A 24,042-nucleotide genomic window follows, 5' to 3' on the forward strand; every position below is an offset into this window, starting at 1 on the left:
CGCCATAACCACTCGGCCACCGCGGCGGCCCTTTTAGTTTTCAATAGACGCAAACCAATAAACTAATCTAAAAAAACAAAACAAAAACATTGCACTTTTGGACATTGGTTAACAAAAACAGATACAGCACAACACCGACTCGCATTCTAACTTAAAGTGTGCATGATTGTTTCTCATCGCTGTGCTGCGTATTGAATGAAATAACAACGCGAGGGAAAGACGGTAAAAATAGAAACCCGAAATTCAACGGACAGGTTTTGCACATGAACAAATGCATCGAGCGTGTTGACGGCAATGTCGAAGTTGCAGTGGTTGTTCATATAATGTGCAATTCGCGACGCGCGGCGCTTGAAACGAAGTAAACATTTTTGGGATGGATGAGTACTGTAAGCGGTTTGTGGCGAAAATAAGCATTATCGTGTTATGGGGTTTAATGCTCAAAATGAATCAGGCTGTTAGGGACGCGGTAGTGGATGGCTCGGGATAATTTCGCCCCCCGGGGTTCTATAACATTCATTGACATCGCGCAGTACACGAGCCTCTAGCATTTCGCCTCCATGGAAATGTGACCATGGCGGCCGGAATCGAACCCACGTCTTTCAGGTCAGTAGCAGGGCAGCATAACAACTGAGCCACCGCGGAAGCTGTGACGACAATTGCACGAATGTTCTTCCAATCAAGCAACGAAACAAATGAAAACAAAAGTTAAAATTCAAAATAAGAGTATGTTGCACCAAAGCAGCTTTCATGGAAAACCAAAAATATTCTTCGTTTTTTGGCATGCCTAGAGCCCACTTCCTCGCCAACTTCTCATTAATACTGCATTCACTCTTAGGCTTATGTTTTTGGTTATGGGGGTTTAAAACTGGAAAAATTGAAAATTGGTTTTTGGGGAAAGGAAATGTGGCGCAGTGCTGTCCCCGCAGGGATAGCACGCCATCTCGAGCTGGGAGGACTGGGAGGTCCTGCTCACGTCTGCAGACCCGACATCGCAGCTTGCTGCGGTGACTCGGGCTGCCGACGTCATGTCCCGGCATTACCTACTTGATGCAGTGCGGGACCGCGCAGTGGCCCAGGGACCCAGCTGGGTCTAAAATTCACTTTCTCAATAAGGTTTTTCTGTCTGTCTGTCCGGAATAATTTCGATCACCTGGGGGTCTTTAACGTGCACTGACATCGCACAGCACACGGGCGCCTTAGCGTTTCGCCTCCATCGAAACGCAGCCGCCGCGGTCGGGTTCGAACCCGGGAACTCCGGATCAGTAGCCGAGCGCCCTAACCACTGAGCCACCGCGGCGGGCATGTCACGGACGCCGCAGTGAAGGGCTCCGAAAATTTTGACCACTCACTCTCATTTCTCTAACAAAATATGATGTCGGAATCCAAATTGGCAATGCTCCTAACCTCAACTTATTATGTAACAGCCGTCAGGCAAAGCAATTGACGCATATGGCCAGTTTTACTGAACGCTGGTAGGTTTTACTGTCTGCTCTTGATGCCTCGTGTGGGGCATGCTATTTCTTTACTCCTACGCGTTGATTTCGAAGCTCACCTTAATTTTTAGTTGCGCAGTTAAAAAGAAAAACATGCGTAAGGCTGTTTGGACCAAGACTTAGCGAAGAACATACCTGCACAGATATGCGACTCCTCCAGCGCGCATGTCCTAGCTGAGGTACTTCACCGCTAGGGTAAACACTGCGGGCAGTGTGGTGCTTATATATACCTGTTGGGAAAATGGCCCCCTCCATCATTTGACTTCAGAGAGGACATTTTTGTCATTAATCCATGTAATGATCCTCATCCACTTTTCTATACTGGGCGCGGTGTTGCGAGGAGCGCGCAACAGAGCAGACGTTTTTTCTTGTTTCCTAGAGCGGAAAAAGTCGTCATTATGGCTGTTTTCAGTGCTCATTTTGAGAGAGCAGTGAGAGACAAAGGAAATATACTTAGAGTGCACCCACTTCATAGCAGACGATGATGATGATGATCACAGAAAACGAACAGGGAAACCGAGCGCTCTCAAAGACCAAAAAAGGTAACAAAGTTGGCGCGCGAAGCTCCTCAAGACCCCGTAATTTGTGCATGCAGGTCTATAGTTCAGAATGTCTTGGTTTGGACCACGTATTTCCTCATGTTGGCTAACGACAGCGACCCCTGTCACGGGCTGGCTTCAAGAGCGAGGGGGAGAAAATATTGAAGCGAAAAGCTTTACTACGCGGGCCAGAGCCGAGCTTCGCGTGAGCCGAACTGGTGAGTTATGCGCATGCGCTAAAACGAGTGACGTCACGCGCCGCGCAGGTGGTCGCTCCTCGCCGCTGCCGCAGACACCGCCGCTGCCGACTCCGTCGCCTGATAGCCTGACCTTTCGGCGCAGCCGCACGCTACTGGACATGTGCGTCATGTGCAGTTAGCTTCCGGAACGGTAGCTAACTTCAGTTTTGGTTAGAGTACCCACTCCCTTTGGACATTGAAGCCAAACTCTTTTGGGCGTGTATACAATACCAGCTAAGCTACGAAGCATACCCATGACGTCAAACCAAGCATAACTGAAGCTTTTCGCTTGTATATCCAGGCTTAACCAGAGCAAAGCCACTGCCTAATTTTTTTTTACCATCAGGAAAGGTTTTAGATAGGCCCCATAAAGACTCCAACACTTTTTGTTTGTACACGATCCAGATGACAAATGAGCCTTTTTTTGGAACAAATACCCGTTCAAATTTGTTTTTAGGACTACAAAGCATTGCTTTCAGCACCTGGCTCAGTCAGAACTTCTCAAGACGTGTTCAAGCGGGCCATTCTAAAGTGCCAATGGTTCCGTTAATGTCGCATCGGAGAGCGCAGCAAAAGGATGCCTTCCTTAAAAGGCACAACTCTGCACATCTCCAATTTTCAACCTAAGACAGCAGCACAGTGGCGCGGTCTCATGGCAGCATAAAAAACAGAAGAGGAAAACTAAAATAGACAGATATAGCAGAAATTACTCCATGAGAGAGATAGTCTGGAATTAGTGATAGATTTAAACTAAAAAGGATGGGCTGTAGGAGGTAAGGCTAGCGGATTTTCAGTTTTTTGCGGATGCCAACACAGGAGAACTCAAAAGAACTGAAGACTAAAAGAATGACCGCGCAGAAACAGCCTCTTTTTCGGGAACCCGCACCCCCCACACTTTTATCTAGCATACTGTAACCTCCTCACTCGAGCAGAAACGCGAAGCCTAAGGCATAAGACAAGGGAGTCATTATTATAATTGAGTGCAGACTGGGGGAGGGCTGAGAATTTCGTTCAAGATTACCAAGTTCAAGCACTGAAACAAGCTTAACTCGGTTTCTTTAGATTTTAACCAATGCACAGTGACCGCTATTTGATATCATTTTAAACGAAATAACGATGAATGAATCCGTCAGCTAATCAATGTTGATTGAAGCGTCCAGCAGGAATATTTAAGTCTCGGTGCTGAGGAATTTCTGGCACTAACCACAAAGTAAACGAGTAAACGAGGGTTTAATTACAGGAATACGACTCTTCAGTCTTCACAGGCTGTGTAAATACAGCTTTTACAATGTGTCATTGTAGGCAAGAGTCATTTACTTCAGGCAGAACAGCGTGTCGGCGAATCGCTGCAAAACTCCTGCGCTTTGCGCAGCTTTATAAATTTCCAGTTTATCGTGGCGCTCTCAACTTGTTCTTCGCTTCGTATGAAAGACTGCTCCGGTCATCAAACTTTTTTTTATAGCGCCTGATTGCGTTTCAGCACAGTGCACCCGCTTTCCAGTCTCAGTTTCACTTTTTTTTCGCCCAGTCTAGTGGCACGTGAGGCAGCGTTCCACTGACTGGTTTTGGAGACACCTCCTCGAGGGAGAAACTAGGCGATTAGGACAAACGCCGACACTGGTTTGGAGGCGCAGTCGGGCGCTGCGCCGCATACTAATTGGTCGGTTGGGTGAGGGGGGGGGGAGCAGATGTGGAGGTGGATTAGCGTAGTGCGCGCCAGACGTGAGAGAAACGATGTCGCTAGAGAATCGGAAGGCCGATCTCAGAGGGAACTGACCGGGCAGAGATTCGGTGCAGTCTCGACGGAGGACTTGGTGTCACCGGCTCGTTGGATGCGCCCAAATCAACAGGTACGGCCGAAAATCATTTGCACGTCTCTAGCGACGGAGTGCTGTGGCGTCCCTTCTGGTCGCCTTCCTTTCCAGATGGCGGCGACAGCCAGTGCACCTATGTTTTATTGTCATGCAGTGTACTTGTCACAATCTCTATGTCTATGAAAGCGAGAGGAAATTTTTTTTAGGGTGCATACAGTCCGCGTCTGTTCTTCCTGCCTATGTACGGCACAGACCACTAAGAAATCCAACTACAAAGTGTTCTGGTTTTCTGTGCTGGGCATACGGTAAAGTCAATTTCCGTCACGAGCAGTAGGACATATAGGTGCATGTTAATAAGTTAACGTCAAAATGGTGTTCGGGCGCGTACATTTTTCTTTTTTTGCTGTAACCTCACATCGACGTGTCGGACTGCTTTTTTCCTATCTCCTGAACCACTGTACGTGTCTGGAATTAAAAAAGAAACTGGACCGAATTGAGGTTAACACTCGGTTGATGGATGGATGTTAAGAATACCTTGTTTGCAGGGTGACGGGGGTGACCAGTTTCGATATTTTGTCAAGTTTATATATCTCTACCAATCTCTATTTTAGAAGTGCTATCTACCTGTTTGGAAACTCATTGTCAAGAGCCTTTATGTTATACCAAATGTGCATCTTAAATTTGGGCCCGATTTTCAAGCCCTAATTCTTTAACAGCTTCTAACCTCTACAGCCGATGTATTCACCTTTCTTTAACCAGAACGCGTTATGAAAAATGTAAATGAAAGTTGGTTTTTGGGGAAAGGAAATGGCGCAGTATCTGTCTCACATATCGGCGGACACCTGAACCGCGCAATGAGGGAAGGGATAAAGGAGGGAGTGAAAGAAGAGAGGAAGAAAGAGGTGCAGTAGTGGAGGGCTCCGGAATAATTTCGACCACCTGGGGATCTTTAACGTGCACTGACATCGCAGAGCACACGGCCGCCTTTGCGTTTCGCCTCCATCGAAACGCTGCCGCCGCGGTCGGGTTCTAACCCGGGAACTCGGGATCAGTAGCCAAGCGCCCTAACCACTGAGCCACCGCGGCGGGTGCGTTGTGAAGTGGATTGATCATTATTCGGAACATCTTCAACCCCATATCCGTCAGACCACAATACCTAATTTGAAATGCGGTGTTCTCATCCTGTACCTGAATTCTAGTACAAAATCAACAAAAAAAAAACAAAAACACCATTGTAATGAAACGAGCCCCAAAAAACCTTTTACACTACATGAAATTCAAGAAAAAATGAAAAACTGATTTCGAAGAAAATTTAGACGTTTATAGGGCTTCTTGAAACCAAGTTGTACCTTCTTAAAGCTTTCAGGCTGTGGCTCTGAATTCAAATTTTTGCTCCAAGCTAACTATTTACGGAAATATTGTGAAGAATATAGAAGGCCGAAAACAAAATCTTCAGCGCACTTTACGAACCACAAATATGTGTGGAATTGAAACTCGGGCCTATTCTGCTCATTTGTGGACACGTTTTTTTATAAACAAAAATTTTACCAAAGTGTAATCACAACAGGAAAAACTGTAACTCTCAAAGGGACAAATCTTAAAGTTCATTATGACAAACTGGCAAACTGTTTCCAAATTTCGAATCTAGGTACCTTTATAGACTCATATAATGCGTGAAAATTATAGAGTATCTGAAATATTCAGAAAGACAGTTTTCGGAGTTACCGCCAGTTTTCCCTGCTTTTTTTTTAAATTCGTTTCGAACCCACGGGAGAATAAACTTTTTTTGAAGAGTGCATAGTTCTGATATACGTGAGTTGTGAATATTTTTTAAAATATAAGTTGTTCATGCTTTGACGTAGTAATCCCGCATCTCCTTTTAATAATAAAAACAGTAACAATACCGTAACACTTACAATAATAAGCATGGTACTTGCTTGCTGGGCATGACATAGCAGGTGTTTGAAATTAATAAATACTTATTTTTCATTTAAAAGCCATAAAATATACGGAGCTACGATCTGTTAGGTACGGCATGGTGAAGATTATTTTCCTGACAGAATGAAATTAAATGGCAATGAAACAATTAAAATAAACATTAAATTTATAAACTTCGTTTTAGGACGCCAGATTAAATTACGAATATTAAGGCCGTCAACATGGGAGACGGAATCATTTTTTTTTCGATTCCCGGTTCGAGATATAATGTTAAAATATGCCCTCAAACGTTTCTTAACTTGCTCGAACAACAATGCGAATTCGCCAAATGACGTGAATGCACGTGGTGCCGTCAAGGAAGCAGCTTCAACCTCTTCTACGTCGGAATGTCAAAAAAAAAAAACGCGTTAAATGCAAATATATTTTCAGCTTTAAAAAACAGTGACGCCATTTGAAGAATATGCAGCACGGGAAATACCGCAACAAGTTTTCAAAAACTGCTGAAAAATAGATATCTGGAACCGTAATGAGATTCTGATACTTTAAAAATTGATCCCAACTTCGATGTTGATTGCCTTCAATTTAGGGGATTAATCTTTATTCCTACAATAAAAACTGAAACTCTGATTGGTTATTCTAGCTATTAGTTGTCTCTTAATTGAAAATTAACATGCGAATAATGTCCAGCTTGCTGCGCATTTCACATGCAGAGGTCGCCCTGAAGTAACTTTGATGACATCAAAAATGTGCATTAGATAACTTGAACTGCCCGGTATTGCCTGGCCGCTGAGGGCAGCCACGAAGGCAGTCACTAACGAGGCAACCCACGCTGCGTTAAGCTTAAATACTTGAGCGAATTTATCGGACATGCGCCATAAAACAGAAAAGAAAATGTGCGGATCAAGCGGCTAATTTAATGAAAGAGACAAGTCATAAAAGTTGACCAAAGTCTTCCTAACTTATATAAATAAATAAACGAATCTCTCCTGTTTGATTAGAAACGCATCGTGGTCAATACCCCACCGTGGGTACGGGCCACACAACCCAGGCGAACAACAACAACAACAACAACAACAACAACAACAACAACAACAACAACAACAACAACAACAACAACAACAACAACAACAACAACAACAACAACAACAACAACAACAACAAAAACGCGAGATAATCAGTGCGCGTCGTCGTGATACCTCGGCGGTTTCTACCTGTGGTCTTTTTTTCTTTGTCGTTACTGCCGCAGTTGCTAATGGCATAATACGAAAAGAAAGTTGCTTCTAAACGCCATCCCATGGTGATGTTTTGTTTCTGAAATTATTCGATTCTAATTCGAATGAAGAGGATCGCGATCGCCTTTCGCAACATAGCAAGCCTGCTCCCGAAGCTGCTTTTTGCATTCCTTCCAGCCGACCAGACCCGACGGTCGCCTAGGTAGAAATAGTGCTTGCCTGCTTTTCTAGCAAATAGTATGGCCAGATGGACGAAACGCAGCCGAACCTTTCTTTATGCAGTAGGTACTTTCTCGTTGTGTTTCTCTTGGCGATGCTCCCGTAGAGACCCATGTGCTCTTCGAAGCTATGACCTGCGTTTGCAGACGAATATATACTCCTCCCTTATCGCAGCGAGTTTATAGCTGTATTGATTAGGTGGCTTTTTATTGGAGCCCATGTATTACAACGCTAGCTGACTCGCTAGCTGACTTAAGGAATCCGCACATGTGTACCTGAGCAGCCGATTATCATTGATGCAGAGAAAGGGGTGGGTGGACCGTTTTGCAGTTTCGCACTATTTCCACCCGAGAAGACAGGCAGACGAGGGTGAACAGACATGCGATGCCGGGCAATCGAGGTTCCAAATGTAACCGAATATTGTATATTAGCGCCAACACTAAAGCTTCAGCTGGCGATGGCCAGAGCGCGCTGGAATCGTTTACAGCTATTGAGCTCTTCCAGGCCCACAGTGACGGAATTTGAAGGCGCAGGCTCCTTTGCCAAGCCATGCAGCCCTAGCAAGCCAAACACCAGGCCAGGGCGTAGCTTGTACTCATTTCGAGAATACCGGTGGGCAACCGGCTGGCACCGGGAGTCGAACCCACCACCTCCCGAGGCCGAGGCGGGTGTTCTACCGCGAGGCCACGGCTGCGGTGATTATTTCGTAGTGTCAGTAGTGATAAGCAACATTGCGATCTCTTTCTGTTTCTTTTCAGTGAAGGCTTCGTCGAAAGCGTCAATGGCCACCAAAGGGTCGCAAAGCACGGATCTCGGTCACGATGCCGAGTTTCTGCCCGGAGATTTTGAAGAGAGTGGCTCCCTGAGGCGCAACCTGGTGTCACGTTTCCAGCGGGCGGTGGTGTCGATCCTGGCGCTCGGCCCGGTGCCCAAGCACGTATGTTTGGTGCCCGACGGCCATCGGCGCTTTTCCCGGGCCGCCAGCACCGACCTACGCAAGGTGTATGCCATTGGGGCCCAAAAATATTTCCGGGTGAGCACTCCCGAGCGGATCGCCTGTGGCATACTCCTCTGACAGCATAACGTCGATGTTCATGGTCGTTCTTTTGCGTTTTTCAAAGCTCGGCCCGTACAACTGAGGGAGACATGGTGGCTATCTGTTATCCGTCCTCAAGCTTGCATAAATGACTGCGAAAGCTGTACTGCTATTCGAGCGTCTGCCAACCCCGTCGCCTTTTAAATGCGCTAACTACTCAGTCCCAACTGGGTCCGATCAATGCAGATCGCACATCTTCTGGAGCATACCGTTCTCCACACCCCATCTAGCACCAGCCCCGGTACAGCAAAATAAATAAATAAATAAATAAATAAATAAATAAATAAATAAATAAATAAATCTTCATTGAAACAGGCTGAATGGCAGGGCAGCTTATTTTCCCTTAACGCCCGAAGACAGCCCTTTGGAGGTATTGACTGACACCACCTGTGTTTTCTCTCCAGTAGCTAATGTTCTTTGCTTAAGTTTTGTTTGGGTTTCATTTGACGGTAATGGCATCGCCTTTGCCAAACGTAACCAGGCAGCGGGTCTCCTTCTCAGCTATATAGCTGTGCCCTTAGAGCACGTCTAGAGACCAAAAGCTCGCGAAAGGTGAGCACATGGCCTCTCTTAACGTTACACAGATTTGGAGCTTAAGGGGTGACATACGTGCTACGCTACACGTCTAAAAAACAAATACCGTTGTTTGTTTACTTTTGGCGAAGAGAGCACCTGCTACCTGACATCCACTGAGAGAGAGAGAGAGAGAGAGAGAGAGAAAAAACTTTATTGGGAATATATATGGAGGAAGTATGAGAGGGCCCGGAAGGGACCCTCCCTTACAAACACTAGGTGGGCTCCTCGTTGCAGGAGCCCATTGGCCTCCAGGGCTGCTCGGGCTCGGACGACTAGGGCCTTTTGGCTCGTTAGGTCGGAGCAGTTGAGCAGGGCTGCCTCCCAGTCCTCCGAGGTGGGGTTGGGTTGGGGGTCTAGGTTCGGGGTTGACTGGCATGCCCACACCATGTGGTAGATATCCGAGGACTTCTCACAGTGTGGGCATTTTCCCGTGCAAGCGGGATCAAAGAATATCAGAACTGCCGGGCACAGCAGAGTTTTGGTGAAGAGACGGAGGAGAATGTGTTCCTCCGTCTTAGTGAGGTCCTTGCATGGCTTGGGAAAGATTGAATGTTCAGATTGGTAAAGCTGTGTTATTTCCTTAAAGGTAAAGACGGGCTTGAGATCGGAATCCGCTGCGGTAGGGTTAGAAGGCGTTGTGACCCGGAGAGTGAGCGCGCGGGCGGAGGCATCTGCCATTTCATTGCCTTCGAGTTCGAGATGAGCGGGAGCTCATACTATCGTTCGGGTAGCGGGGGCCCCGGGATAGTCACTGTTTTGAAGAATGCGGTAAGCTAGGAAGTGAATGTATCCCTGTTAAATGTTTCTACAGGCCCCTCTCGAGTCAGTAATGATGACCCGCGAGTCCCGGTCTGCGGCGGCTAGCGCGATAGCGACCTCCTCCGCATGAGTTATGTTTTGAGCTCGGAACGTAAGTCCGTTCACCGTAGCTTTCTTGTGTACGACTGCGGCCGTGTACCACCCCCCACGGTGGGGGCCGGAGGCGTCCACGTAAAAGACTCCGTGTTTGTCACCGTAGTGGTAGGCTAGAGATTCCGCCCGCGCGAGGCGTCTGCCACTATGGTCTTCCTTTGACATTTTGGCCAGGAGAGGTCGCACGTTCAGGGCGAGTCTCCAAATCTCGGGGACACGTGCGCGCTCATCCACGAGTGTTGTGTGATGGCGAATGTGCAGTCGGGCTAGTAGGCGGCGGCCCGATGGCATTTTCGAGAGTCTAGTGTATTGGTTCGTCAAGTGGGCTTCCCGAAGCTCGGTGAATGTGTTAACCATCCCCAGGCCCATGAGGCGTTGGTTAGACGCGTTTGCCGGGAGGTTCAGGGCACACTTGTACATTTTTCTGAGGACTGCCTCGAGGGAATTTTCGTCAGATTTCCGAAGGTGAAGGTAGGGGGTCGAGTAGAGGGCTCTATTGGTTACGAAGGCATGCGCCAGCCGCAAGGCGTCTTTGCATCGTAGCCCCCCGCGTTTGTTAGAGACCCGACGGACCATTCGACCTACCTGAGTTCCTACCTTGCGCAGTCTGGCTAGTGTTGTTTCAACTCGTCTATGTTTGTGGATGAAAAGACCAAGTACTCTGATCTCGTCGTGTTCGGGTATGGGGCCGTTAGGCAGGGATAGTTCCAGTTTGGTATCGCACTTTGGTGATGGGCGAATGTGCACAAATTCAGATTTAGACGGGGAGCACTGAAGGCCGCAATGACGAGCGTAGGCATCTACGATCGCTGCCGTTTGCTGCAGGTGGGTTTCTATGTCACCGACTGTGCCGTGTTTGACCCAGATGGTTATGTCGTCAGCATAGAGCGCATGCTGAATGCCTTCGATTTTCGCCAGCTGGGCCGGGAGATTCATCATGGAACCGTTCATTGCCATTGGGCAAAGTTGGGAGTTTTCGACTGCTACACAGAGTATCGACGGCAAGGGTGCACCTTTTACTCCGAAGGCCCATAAAACTGTTCCTGCTTTGAGTCTAATGTGGACTCGCATTTAGGGGAATCCCCCAAAGCTGAGCGGATTTCAAGTAAGAGAGTAATTACTCTGTCTGTTGTCTGTCTCTTGTTGCTAGGAAGAAAGAAAAGGAAAGTGCACAGGCCTGCTCACTGGCTCAAACCGAGCCACAATCGCTACCACGAGCAGATAGTAGGAGAGTTTAAAGATGGGATAGAAAGACAGGACAGTAAAGACGCGCTAAAGACAAGGCCGATCCCGGAGGTAGTGCAATACCGGGCCAACCGGTGGCGGAAGTGAAGCAACCTTCAAACTTTCCACCACATTTCCAAAATTAAGTCCAATTGGACCCGTAACAGATACTCTACTAATTACTCGTTATCATCTTTCTCATTATCATCTTTCTTAACGCAGTCATATGTTTACAAACTGGGCCATATTGAAAGATTCCACCAAACACATTAGAGTAACGTCGTTCACACTTCGAGTGTATTCGGTGTCGTTGTACCAACTGGTAGCCGTTCTTGTAAACTTAATTAGTAGAGCGGTTAGTTCGGATAAGTGGTGGTCACGGGCTCGCTTACCGGACCAGGCTATACAAAGCTAAACCACACAAGAGGGAGCGAAGACCTAAATCTAGAGACCGGGGCGTGCAGTTATATGACGCGTAGAAAGATACTGAAGTGCGACGCGAATCCAGGACCCTCACGGGTGGTGCGTTAACTAAAACATTCCTCACCTTTGCTGAAATTAGTGATCGAAGGTAAGCGATTTAAACGGAGAAAGCAATGACAGCCAAGGAGAAGGGGATTAACATTCAGATAATTTGAGTTCACTGATTGCAACTCAGCAGTTGGCATTTTAATAAATTTGTTCCTTACAACTTGAGATATAGGGCCTTTAAGAAGTTCTATGACTGAACAACGCTGAGCTGAGACCATGATCAGTTCTGCTCGTCAACCCGCCTCGGTGGCTCAGTGGTTAGGGCGCTCGGCTACTGATCCGGAGTTCCCGGGTTCGAACCCGACCGCAGAGGCTGCGTTTTTATGAAGGCAAAACGCTAAGGCCCCCGTGTGCTGTGCGATGTCAGTGCACGTGATCCCCAGGTGGTCAGGACCCCTTTCTTCCTTTCTTCTTTCACTACCTCCTTTATCCCTTCTCTTACGGCGCGGTTCAGGTGTCCAAAGATTATGAGACAGATACTGCGCCATTTCCTTTCCCCAAAAAATAATTATTATTATTATTCTCCTCGTCAAATATTTAATTCTGTCTTGTGTCTTGCTCTTCCTCCTCGCAGCTGCGTGAATGGTGCTTCCGCGCCGGGGTAGAAGTGCTGAGCGTCTTCATGTTCAGCGTGCGCAACTTCAGCCGGAACTCTTTCGAGATGAACGCTGCACTGAACCAAGCGAACCAGATCCATGTTGACGTCGTGGACAACGTGTGAGCGGCCGTGATTGCCTCTAGCCTAAGTATTTCCTGGCTTTTGTTTCCTCATGCCGGTTGCAGAGCCGCAGTCTGTGTGAACGGTTACCCTTGCGTTATCTTAAGCCTTTATTGCCTATGACCACGAATTCGCGACATAGAAATTAAAACAAATTGTCATCAATGTCGTCGTCGAAAGTAGGTGCACGCATGAACTGCACTGCAGGAAAGAAGTACCGCATTCCAGGACGGCTCTCTTTCAAAAACGTTCCCAATGAACCATGGTCCTCCGCTTGTTCGTAGCGTTCGGCGTTTACCAGGGAGTCTTGCGGTGACGTTCGTATGAAGACACTAAACGATGGATCTATGGGACAAACTGCTTAGCCCTCTTCTTTTAACTGCGCCGCGTCTGCTCATTGTTTAGCCTCAAGTTGAGAAGCAAACCTGCACAACTTCTCCGGCACAAATACCCTCCCACACTTATGTCGGCACATACGTCGCGCGCCGTACCTTCCGAGCGCTATGGAAAGAACATCCCCTTAACACACCTGCTTCAGTCGGTACCCTAAACCTTTGAGTTCCCTCAAAGCACACCCAACTGGATACCGTTCTGATGGAAACTGTCGAAATGTTCGGCCTCAGGTCCTGCGTCATTTCCGGCTTCGTGTTCAGATTTGTGTTGTACCTAAGGTTCACCGCTGTTCACAGGACGATGTTCGTTGCAATCTTATGCAAAGGGTAGCTAGAAGGATTTCATGGGTCATTACAGCGAAATTAGTACTAAGAATAACACCAATGTTCTCCAGTATGGGTGCATCAGCTCGCACAATGAGTGAGCTCAACTTGTTTTCTGGGCAAATATCATTTGGGATTGAAAGGGTATAGAAAGATTGTATCGAAAGTTAATGCTGCTTCGTATGCCCTCTATTTATTTTACTTTCGTGGCTTACAAAACGTTATAGAGGCGAGGGGCAAGAATATAATAAGTAATATGAAATTTCATTTAAAAGAACAAAAAAAAAAAAACAAAGAATAGTGGCAATTGTTGAAAACACAGAGTGCATGCATTGCAAAATTTGCAGTATATTGGCAGCAACAGATCAATATATATGCACTAAATTTAATTCACACCAACGTACAAATAAATGAAAAGGAAAAAAAAACGATCAAATGCAACATACTGAACGACTCGTGCGGGCAGAAAAAGAAATTAAAAGATGTTAATAAGTGAAATGCGAGAAGGATGGTTGCCGGTGAAAGTGACCAGGACAGCAGGCAAGAAGCACCAGTCACGGCGTGTTGTTGGCAGAAATAAACGTGAATATATTATCGTTCAGATGGGCGTGCTGTCGGGCTAGTTTGTGTTGCATTATGCAAAGAAATTAGCGCAAAAAGAGACAATTAAAGGAGAAGAGAGGAGACACATATAGCACTTGTTGATCGTCATATGTATCTTGATCCTTCCTTTTCCTTTGTCTCTGTTTTTGCGTTAATTTCTTTACGTTATATTACCGTGTTTTTGCGAGGCATAGAAACTTATTTTTTTATTTAATTTATTTAAAAACATGACAGATGAATTCCAGGATTTAGGCTGGAGTGGGAATACAAGAACTGGGTACATGGGGTACAACAAAAATAAAAGCTGCTAAAAAAAAGTCCCTCGTGGCGGAGGTCGCAGATCGACTCAAGAGACCCTGGTTGGAGGACAGGTGGCATTTTGTTTGGATATATGAGCAAAATTGGGTGCACGGGTGAAAGAAGCCATTTGCATGTGAAGAAAAAATTGTCATAACTGTAGGTATTTTATTTTGCACTTGATTGCAGATCTATTACGTTTCTCAAGACACGTGCGCGGATAATTTCTCATCATTTTGTTACGAATAGTTACCTGGGAAACAATCTGGAAATCACGCATGGCTTTAAGAAGAGCAAAATTTTCTTCTGTTTCCACCTTAAAAATAAGATAATGTTGGTTTTCAACCATAATCCTCTTTCAATGGCATTGAGGAATGTAAAATCCGATCTGCTAACGGGACGACACTACTTTTGCATCTCGATATAATCTGACCCGAATTTTATCGAATGTGAACTCGCAATTCCAGGGACGTGTATCGAGACATCGGTATGTTGGCCAGTGCATGCGGGGACCTGGAGCGCCTGCCCGAAGAGCTGCGTACTAGCTTGGCCCGTGCAGAGATCGCCACCTCGAGCAGCAGCGACGAAAGGTCAGTGCTTACTGGTCTCGCATGCGACGTCCAAGGTCAAGAATCCTATACTGCAAATAGTTCCCATTGCAACTTCGCTCAAAGAATCTACAAAGGAATGTCCGTGTAGTTGCTGGCCGTTATCGTACTACACCACCCCCTTTCTATGCGCATCATCCAGGCACGCATCATCATCATATGCGCATCATCCAGGTGACTTGTAAGAAAAGCAAATACAGGGTTTGATGCTTTCGGGCACCTACACGTTTTCCAACAGATTGAATTTTTCCATGGCCTGGTGCTAGGCTTCTGTGTAGATAATTCCTTGGATAAATGGATATTAACAAGCTCTATGCCTTGTGCAGAGGAGAAGCGGTACCTATAACGCTTTCTGACGAAGCAGCCCTTGCGTTAATAAAGTCAAGCAGTCATTGTATTAGAATTAAATTCTACCCTCTTAACGGCTCGACTAAACCTAACAGGTATGTCAGACTACCCGTGCCAGATGTCTGTCTGGAGTGCATGCTCAACATCTTCATTTAAACACCGAGGTACTGTCAGTGTAAAATTAAACGAGTCAACCGCAACACAGTCAAGACAAAGTCAACGGGAACAATAAAACGAGACTTTAGATGAAGATGACGGAATACTAGAACACTTCACATCCACTGCTATGCCGCGGAGGCCACTGCGTCAAAGTGAATGGACCTGGAGTATATTTCCTCTCGAGCAGCTTTCATGTTTCTTTTAACGCTCCAGTTATTGTGTTCTCGCTTCATGCGACGCTGCCAGCACAAGTTTCTCGAGATCAGGATGCGGCGGTAGTGTTTTCAGGCATGGCTCGTGGGGGCCTTGATCAGCGTTCCTTTACAGGGCACATCCCCGCCATTTTGAAGTATGGGATCAATTTTCCACATCAAATTATTTTTGCGTAAAATCGGTCAGACGCAAGCATTGCGATCCAAATTAGCGCATCCCCATCAAACTATGGGTGTAACCACACTAGTTCAGGAACGTTGCATCGAGACACTGCATATGCGTTCGGTGAATTTTAGAGCTGAACACACGAGAAAGAGGAACCTGCCAGCTATTGTTGCGTACTCTTATTTCAGGGCCCACCTATGACTCGTGAAGATATATTAAAGAACCACGTTGTGTCATTGCGGTGGTCCTGCTTGGAATAATGGCGAGGCGTGAAAAGAATCTCACACAATAGGCTGAGAAACACGATGCTGGTGACGGAAGTGTCCGATGTTTGGTTTATGGTTTATGGGGGTTTAACGTCCCAAAGCGACTCAGGCTATCAGGGACGCCGTAGTGAAGGGCTCCGGAGATTTCGACCACCTGGGGTTCTTTTACGTGCACTGACATCGCACAGCACACGGGCCTCTAGAATTTCGCCTCCATCGAAATTCGACCGCCGCGGCCAGGATCGAACCCGCGTTTTTCGAGTCAGCAGCCGAGGGCCATGACCACTCAGCCACCGCGGTGGCCCGATGTCCAATGTTTAATATGCACATTCGCTTCTAATCCTGACGGGATGTCCAGTCGGGGACAAAAGTCTCTGGGCCATGTGTTCCATCAAAAAGTCGATAGCTCTGTTATTAGCCGCTGGCTGATGCCAGCGGCTAATAACAGATCACTAAGGTGGCAGACTGGGCATGTTGGTGATTCATAATGGAAATGTACAGCGCAAATACAGACAAGGACACAAGAAAGAATGACATGGAACACACGAGCGCTAATGGCTGCTAGCTTCAGTGAACAGATCCTTCGTCTCAGAGCAGCGGGGTATCCCGCTCATGTTTTGATCAAAGTCGCGGAAACCCTCCTTAAGCGCCTGTGCTCAACAGAGCCTCGTACGTCACTACTGCCTTCAACAAAACGGATTGCTGTGATCCCGTACATTCATGGCCTGTCCCATCGCCTTAAAAAGATCGGTGAACGGGGGAACGTAAAAGTTCTTTTGTCTGCACCGGATAAGCTACAAAAATTGTGCAGACTGTCCAGGCCCACTGATTAAAAAAATCAGAACTGCAAAAAGAAGCACCGAACTAAGTTCGTTGAATGTACGCAGTCCATCGTCTACAGCATCCCTTTGAAATGTGGAAAGAGTTATGTAGGGCAAAGCGGTAGATGTTTGAATGACCGCCTCCGAGAACACTGCAATAATGTGTCTGAACGGCGAGGAGGGTTCCTGGACGCTCACTGCAGAAAATGTAAGAACGATAATGATGACAGCGATTCTGATGAAGATTTTGTGTGTCGGCCTGTGTACAAAGATTGTTCTGTGATTGCCAAACACCGTTGCCAACTAACTCGAGAGATAGTAGAGGCTGAATTGATAGACCGGTTGGGTGAGTCCTGCGTTGCCAAGTCATCTATTGATCTAACTAACAAAGAGCTGTTATATTTGAGACAACATTTGACTCCTACTACGCATGCTTGATGATTGCCTGGTTTTGCTATAAATACTGGTCCGAATTTCGAAATAAACCTGTTGCAAGTCAGCGCTCGTATGTTCCATGCCATTCTTTCGTGTGTCCTTGTCTGTATTTGCGCTGTACATTTCCACTAATAACAGAGCTATCGACTGCACTTGTGGAGGTGAAAGAGCAGGATTTTGACTGTCACCTCCACAAGTATGATCTTCTGCCGCTGGCGAGCATTACAGCTATCAGCGTCGTTTACGAAACGCGTGGTCCAGAGACTTTTGTCCCTGACTGTACAGTCGCGAGTAAAAAAGATCAGCACAATGACGTCATCAGAGCGACGAAAATCGCACAGCGCGGCGCCATACTTTGCAAACACACCAGACATTTTGTTATCGGCGTATTCGCAACCACAGCGAGGGGTGTTGCTATCTGCTGCCACTAGTGCTTATCTTTTGTACTTGCGACTGCACACATATATTGACGGAAGTGCGCGAAATATACACCGCTTGCCGGTGGTGTGGTCGTGCATGCCTTGTGTGCGCATGTTATTCTCGAACCGTACACTGCTCGGCGATACAGTGAAGATAGGTTGTACGTAAGGTTTCGACTGACTACGTTATACTTTGAACGATGGCTGCAGCGCCACCTTACATACAACTGCAATTATTGAAGGTGCACAGACACGTAATTTTGGTGGCATGTTTTCTTCTTTAAAATGATGCGCAAGACACCACAATGCATGAATCACAATGTTATATTCACCTACGACCGCTAAATAGTTTATAATCGTTTTTTTTTCTGTCGTGCTGTTTCGGTGAGAAGAGCCGAACGATGGTTGTGACATCAGAGTGTGGTTTTATGTCACGTGAGGCTTGCGAACACGTTTATATAATCACTGTTCCAGCCTTCCCCAAGAGCCGGAATGACAACGAATGTGGAAGCAGCGGTTATGTTGCAGTTTTTTCATGTCTCACGTGACCTGTAAGCACACGTGGACGCCACAGCCCTCTTTCGGCTCTTCGAGCCGAAATAGAAACAGTACCAGTAAGAAATGCGATTACAAATTATTTAGCGGTCGTAGGAGAATACCAGGTGGTAATCCGTGTATAATGCCTTACGCATCACTACAGACAAGTAAACAGGCAACCAAAACCTAGATGTCTATACTTTTTTAAAACCGCTCCTGACAGACAGCCTTCGCTTTTACTTTCAAATGTATATTACGATAATGGAATGAACATTGCTCATGAGACTACCCATTAAAATGGGGACGTTTATTCATCTAATTTTGGTAATGTACGGCATTAAATACTGATTGCAAGAGCTCTGCAAACTTTTTATTCTTGTAACGCTTAAAAAAACACTTCAGTGCACAGAAAAGCTTTGCCAAATGGGGCAGCAGCTCGCAGAGCTGATTTGACGGCATCTGCTAACGCCGCATTGGCAATGTGCAGCTTAAACGCTTAGTGTCACAACCTTAATTAACATCTGTCACTTCCCGCTAATGTTGACCTGGGCACAGAACCCGAGGCGACATGTAAAATATACGAACACAATAATCTAATGAAGCATCATAGCTCCAAATTATATCAACTTACACTCATGTGTAGCGCTTATCGGACGCATGAAATACGCGTTTCTAGCCTGCTGGTGTATCAGCGAAACATTGCACAATTCTATCTCTGAGTAATGCTAGGGCATTTTTTAAAGAAGCTAATTCACCCTTACTTCACTGTAACTACCTAAAATTCAAATAGCCATCACTCTTAAACACTTATTCACGCTTCCGCTCTGAGAAAGGATTTCTGGTCTCCCAAACATTTATCCCTTTGCGTTTTTTCAGCCTAAAGAGGCAAGTGTCCTGCGCTGCTTACAACACAAAGAACCAGATGTCCCGCATGGCGCTAGACTTGGCCCAGGCGGTCAAGGACGGAACTATCCTTTCGGAGTGAGTACTTAAACCTGCTTTCACCTCCTCTCAGATCAAATAACTTACCGAGCAAACTCACGAAGTCAAGTTGATATCAATTCCGTTTCCGGTATGCCAACTAACCGCAGACATTTTAGCGCATAGCAGCTTGCACAACTGGCTCGCTTTGTACAAAACCCTGTGGTACCAGAAAGATGTGAATGCTGCAATATGACATAGAAGACAGGGCAAATTTTAGTCTTGGGACACCTGCTAGAAACTGGTTTCCTCCTGCTGTTAAGAACAAAGTCAGAGGTATCAGTGAATGAAAACTGCGACACCTCCTTGGTGGGCATTGGCCGTGGAAGTTGATTCTGCCCTGTACGTACTGCATACTCATGTCGAGTACGGGTGGAGCGGAGCTAGAAGTGAATGAACATTGGCGATGATACGCCATCATCATCATCAGCCTGACTATACCCACTGCAGGGCAAAGGCCGCTCCCGTGTCTCTCCAATTAACCCTGTCCTTTGCCAGCTGCGGCCACCCTATCCCCGCAAACTTCTTAATCTCATCCGCCCACCTAAATTCCTGCCACCCCCTGCTATATGCTTGCCTTCTCTTGAAATCCACTCCGTTACATTCAAGGACCAGCGGTTATCTTGCCTCATGCCCTGCCCAAGCCCAATTCTTCCTCTTGATTTCGACTAGGGTGTCATTACCCGCGTTTGTTCCCTCACCCACTCTGCCGGCTTCCGGTTTCTTAACGGTACACCCATCATTTTTCTTTCCATGGTTCGCTGCGTTGTCCTTAACTTAAGCTGAACCTTTTTGGTTAGCCTACACGTTTCCTCCCCGTAGGTGAGCACCGGTAACATGCAGCTGTTTTATACTTTTTTCTAGAGGGATATTGGTAAACGGCCATTCATGATCTGCGATGTTGTGCGGATAGCACCTTCGGCGTCCACTCCATATGCATGCATATTTGAAGACTCAATGACGCTTGCGAAAAATAGTCACCCAACTAAAGTCAATAATTTCAACAGTCGCTTTCACTGCAGAGTGCTCGAAGAGCGGCAACAAGCTGCTACGGAGAGTTACTTTTGTGCCCCCTATGACTGATGTTTACTTTACAAGTGTTTGGCGCTAGTGAAGCGGAAGTCAAATTTTCTTGCCCAAGAGCAAAATCTTCATTGAAAAAGAAAGAAGGTCATGCAGTGGAATGATGTCTTGCTCTGTTCCCTTCAACGTAGTGGCTACGGGAAAACTGTCCTGGTGCTGAAAATTCAAATTGTCGAAAGAAGTAATGGCCTTTAGTTTGAGTATCCGCCTCGTATGCGAGAGGGAGGCGGAGGAGGAGGGGGGTATCAATGCCCGCGGCAATGGCTACCAACAGGCGTTCGAGTGATGGGAAGGTTCCCCATAGCCTGGCGCTCGGCCTTTTTCCTTTATTGTTGTTTGGTTTATGCAGCTATAACCTCGTGTTCGGTCCGGCCTTTTTGTAACCTTCATTTCTGGCCTTGCCCTTGAAATGAGAGGGCCACCGATGGAGTGAAACACTCGAAAAGATTTTGGCCCATTCTCGTTCTGACAAAAACATGTTAGCCATGGCACTCTTGCAAAAGCTGCCCTTGTTTCATTAAACAGAAATCATCATCCAAGTTTGCCCGAATGCTGGCACCAATTAGGCTAACCACGGCTCTCCTCTTTCTTAGTTTGTCACCAAAATTGCAGTTGTCTGTTATGGCAGTACTGTGCGCTGTGCAACGATAAGAAGCCTGGGTTTTAAGTCCTGATTCTGTACAACAGCACCAGAGTGATGCACTCTGTCTCAACGTGCTGCTTCAGTTTCCTGGAGTCAGAACCGTACTGTAGGACTTTTTTCCGTGTTAGCAGCCAAGCCCTAGCATGGCGTAACGAAAACTTCGGCCTTGACACCATTGCCAATGATACTGTTATCTAACTTGGCATGAACCATAAGGGCTATGCGAGCCGTGGAGCGGTTGTTTTGCAAAATGCATTACTTCCGGTTTTGTGATCAAGCATGGGCGGAAATAGTTTTAAGAAGTATCGCAGTTGCTCCTCTGAAGCGGGAGCAGATTTCCTTCTATAGTTCTTGCTTTGCAAATTAAGTCCCCTCAAAGTCACATGCCATGTGATTGTAAGGGTATAAACTTTAGTGCCTTGCCCAGACTGCTGCCTAAAGGCTTGCCGAGTCAGATTTCGGTTTCGGCCCATTTTCAATGCCTGTGTGTGGGCAACGTGGTGCGGACGTATAGCTTTCAGGGGCAGTTCGAATTGATGGAATTTATTCCGTAACTGATCGAAATGATTCCATTTCCTTGAACAGAAAAGTGGCCTATTTCCGGGTGAGGAAATACAAAGAGAAAAAAATACAATTTTCTCTCACACCTTTGGGAGAACAAGTCAGAACGATAAGCGCGGCGCACAGACACTGGCCAAAAGTCTCTCTTGCAGTCATCGTTCCTTACGGCGCGGTTCAGGTTTCCACCAATATGTGAGACAGATGCTGCGTCATTTCCTTTCATAAAAATCAGTTGTATAATATTCATCATTACGGGTGTAGCAATTAATAAAAATGCGCGTGTTTGTATATAGAGTGCAAGTCCATATTGCACAAAGCACAAGACGATGCTAGATAAAATTCAGGTTGTTTGCCCATCCTATGGGTTCGTGAAGCTTCTCTGAGCGCATGTTCACATAGACGCTATTCACCACTGCTTAAAATTTTTATTCACCAAACATACTGAAGCGAAAAGCTTCACTACGCTAGGTGAACCAGTCGTCGCATTGGCCGAAGGATGACCTTGAACGAACTTCAGCCCAACCAAGGATAGCCTCGTATGACCATATGTGGTACAGTTATGGTGGCGAACCCTTGACCTCTGACCTTGACCCGTGACCTTTAGTCGACATTTGACATTGGGGGACCATAGAGTTGACCTCTTACCTTGAGTTGACCTTTGGGTTGACCTTTCACCTTTACGACATCCAATGGGGGTGATGTGAAGCCACGTGATGACATCCGATGGGGGTGCCGTAAGACCATGTGACACCACGTCATAGTCACGTGGTCGTGTGGGTAATAGAACGGTGGTCGCGAGCGTGTAGAGGAGCTGCCATGAACGAGCCACAGACGCCTAGCAAGCGTGCTTGCTTTTCGCTTAGTTCCAGGTTTAGCCAAGTTAAGCCAGTGCCAATTTTTATTCACATGCGTTGTGAATCTGCCGTGGTTCCCCATTTCCCGACCTTCGCCAACAGGGACATCACCGCAGAGTTTTTCGACGAGTACGTCGCCGTCACCGAGTGTCCCGAGGCGGAGATGCTTCTTCGCTCGGCGGGCGACCAGCGATTCAGCGACTTTCAGGTTCTGCAGTGCAACTATGCCTACTTCCACTTGGACGCCAAGAAGTGGCCCGCGGTAGGCTTCATGGACTGGATCTGGGCTATTCTGCACTTCCAGCTGCAGTGGCCGAAATTACAGGTGACTTGCTTTGTTTCGAGACCGAGAGAAAGGGCAAAGTAGCTGGCGTGTCGAAACTTCCGCCCTGTGTTTTTACTCCCCTGCACATATTCCTTGCCGTGCAGGCTATATCCGGATACAACTTTACCATGCAGCGAATTTCGTTCTAGATTCATGACCTCTTTACTTTGTTCCTCGGCGGTTTACCCAACAATTCTTGACAAAAGCATTTTTGAACGCGAAGAGTTTATGAACGAAGTTTTTCATATATTATAATATTTCATTGTAACAATCGATATGTCCGCAGATCTCCCGTCGGGAGGCTTGCATTTTTTTGCTATTAACGTTCTTGCGATCGTAAAAAGAGTTCTGCATTGTTTTTTTTACGTTGCTCTTAAGTGCTTGAAGCGAGCAATGAAAACACTGCAAAAGAACGAATTTTATACATATCAGAGGAATGGACCATTACCTTCAATATTTCCATATCAGTGCCTTACAATTTTTCAATATTCGAAATTTTTGTCCAATAATTTTGAACATGAGGGTGGTGTCCCTTTTTGAACTTTTTCTCGTTACCTCACAAAACGTTAATTACAAGACGAAATTACAAATGGAAGAATTTTAATCCTTATAATCTGTTTTCAAGAGTGTAACCTTGAAATATTGAATTTTCACTGCTGTCATCGCTTAGCGAAGTAATGCATCTTCCTCTGGCCTGCGGTTTATTGCGCGAACTGATGTTTTTTATTCAGCTGTATCCTACTGCAGACATGAAACTTGCATTACCAGAAGTAGACCAGAGGATCGCAAGATTTACTTAAAAGGTAGCAGGAGCAATCTGCAAGATTTCTTTACTCTAGGTAACTTTTAACCCACTATAGAGTGAATGGCAGGAGAATTTCTATAGAATTTTTTTCATATCCTCTAGTTTAGGGACCTCAGTAGAATACAAGTGCAATAACCTAAATTTCATTAGCTTACAGGGCTGATTACTTTGAGGAGCGTAGTTATCAAAGGTCTAAGATGAGCTATTCAAAGTATTGAGCTTGTGCAGCCTGAGTGGAGTGCCTAACTATTAACTGAACTAAATTCTGAGTTAGGTGTGAGTTGCATTTAGGTGAAATTGCACTCCATTCTGTGCCTGTGTGTCATCTGCGTATGAGCAACCTTTTCTTCTTCTTTAAAAACGAACGCAGGCTATCAAGGCGAGACACAGTGGAATGTCCTCCTACGGTACACGGCAGTCAGACCCGGAGCAGGTTATCCGCCAGCGTACGTTCCTTCGACACGTCCAAGCTGCCAAAATACTCAACATAGAGCGACTCGCCGGCCTGCGGAAAGCCGTGGCATGCCACTAAAGACCTCCGTGTCCTTTTGCTTAAAAACGTGTAAGCAGTAAGAAGTAGGACAGTTATTTTTGTCATTTCACTGGCAACGGTTCATCCGAACAGTAGTTCGGCGCATTACATGCTCAAGAATATTAAAATGTGTGACTTAT

At 46.2% G+C, this 24,042-nt stretch overlaps 1 protein-coding gene and 2 pseudogenes across 1 annotated transcript; 1 reads left to right on the forward strand and 2 right to left on the reverse strand.

Annotated features, from left to right (window-relative positions):
- The first annotated feature begins 3,978 nt into the window (after nucleotides 1-3,978).
- On the forward strand, nucleotides 3,979-24,042 carry LOC144109926 (uncharacterized). The gene is made up of 7 exons (XM_077642695.1): nucleotides 3,979-4,121; nucleotides 8,233-8,507; nucleotides 12,388-12,530; nucleotides 14,615-14,737; nucleotides 18,995-19,099; nucleotides 22,343-22,565; nucleotides 23,741-24,042. Exons 2-7 carry the CDS (start codon nucleotides 8,256-8,258, stop codon nucleotides 23,900-23,902), a joined length of 1,008 nt encoding a protein of 335 aa, XP_077498821.1. The 5' UTR covers nucleotides 3,979-4,121; nucleotides 8,233-8,255; the 3' UTR covers nucleotides 23,903-24,042.
- LOC144110797 (uncharacterized) lies at nucleotides 8,680-10,393 on the reverse strand (annotated as a pseudogene).
- On the reverse strand, nucleotides 11,333-11,472 carry LOC144111538 (U2 spliceosomal RNA; annotated as a pseudogene).

Source organism: Amblyomma americanum, chromosome 11 (genome assembly GCF_052857255.1).
Source record: "Amblyomma americanum isolate KBUSLIRL-KWMA chromosome 11, ASM5285725v1, whole genome shotgun sequence".
Lineage (NCBI taxonomy): Eukaryota > Metazoa > Arthropoda > Arachnida > Ixodida > Ixodidae > Amblyomma > Amblyomma americanum.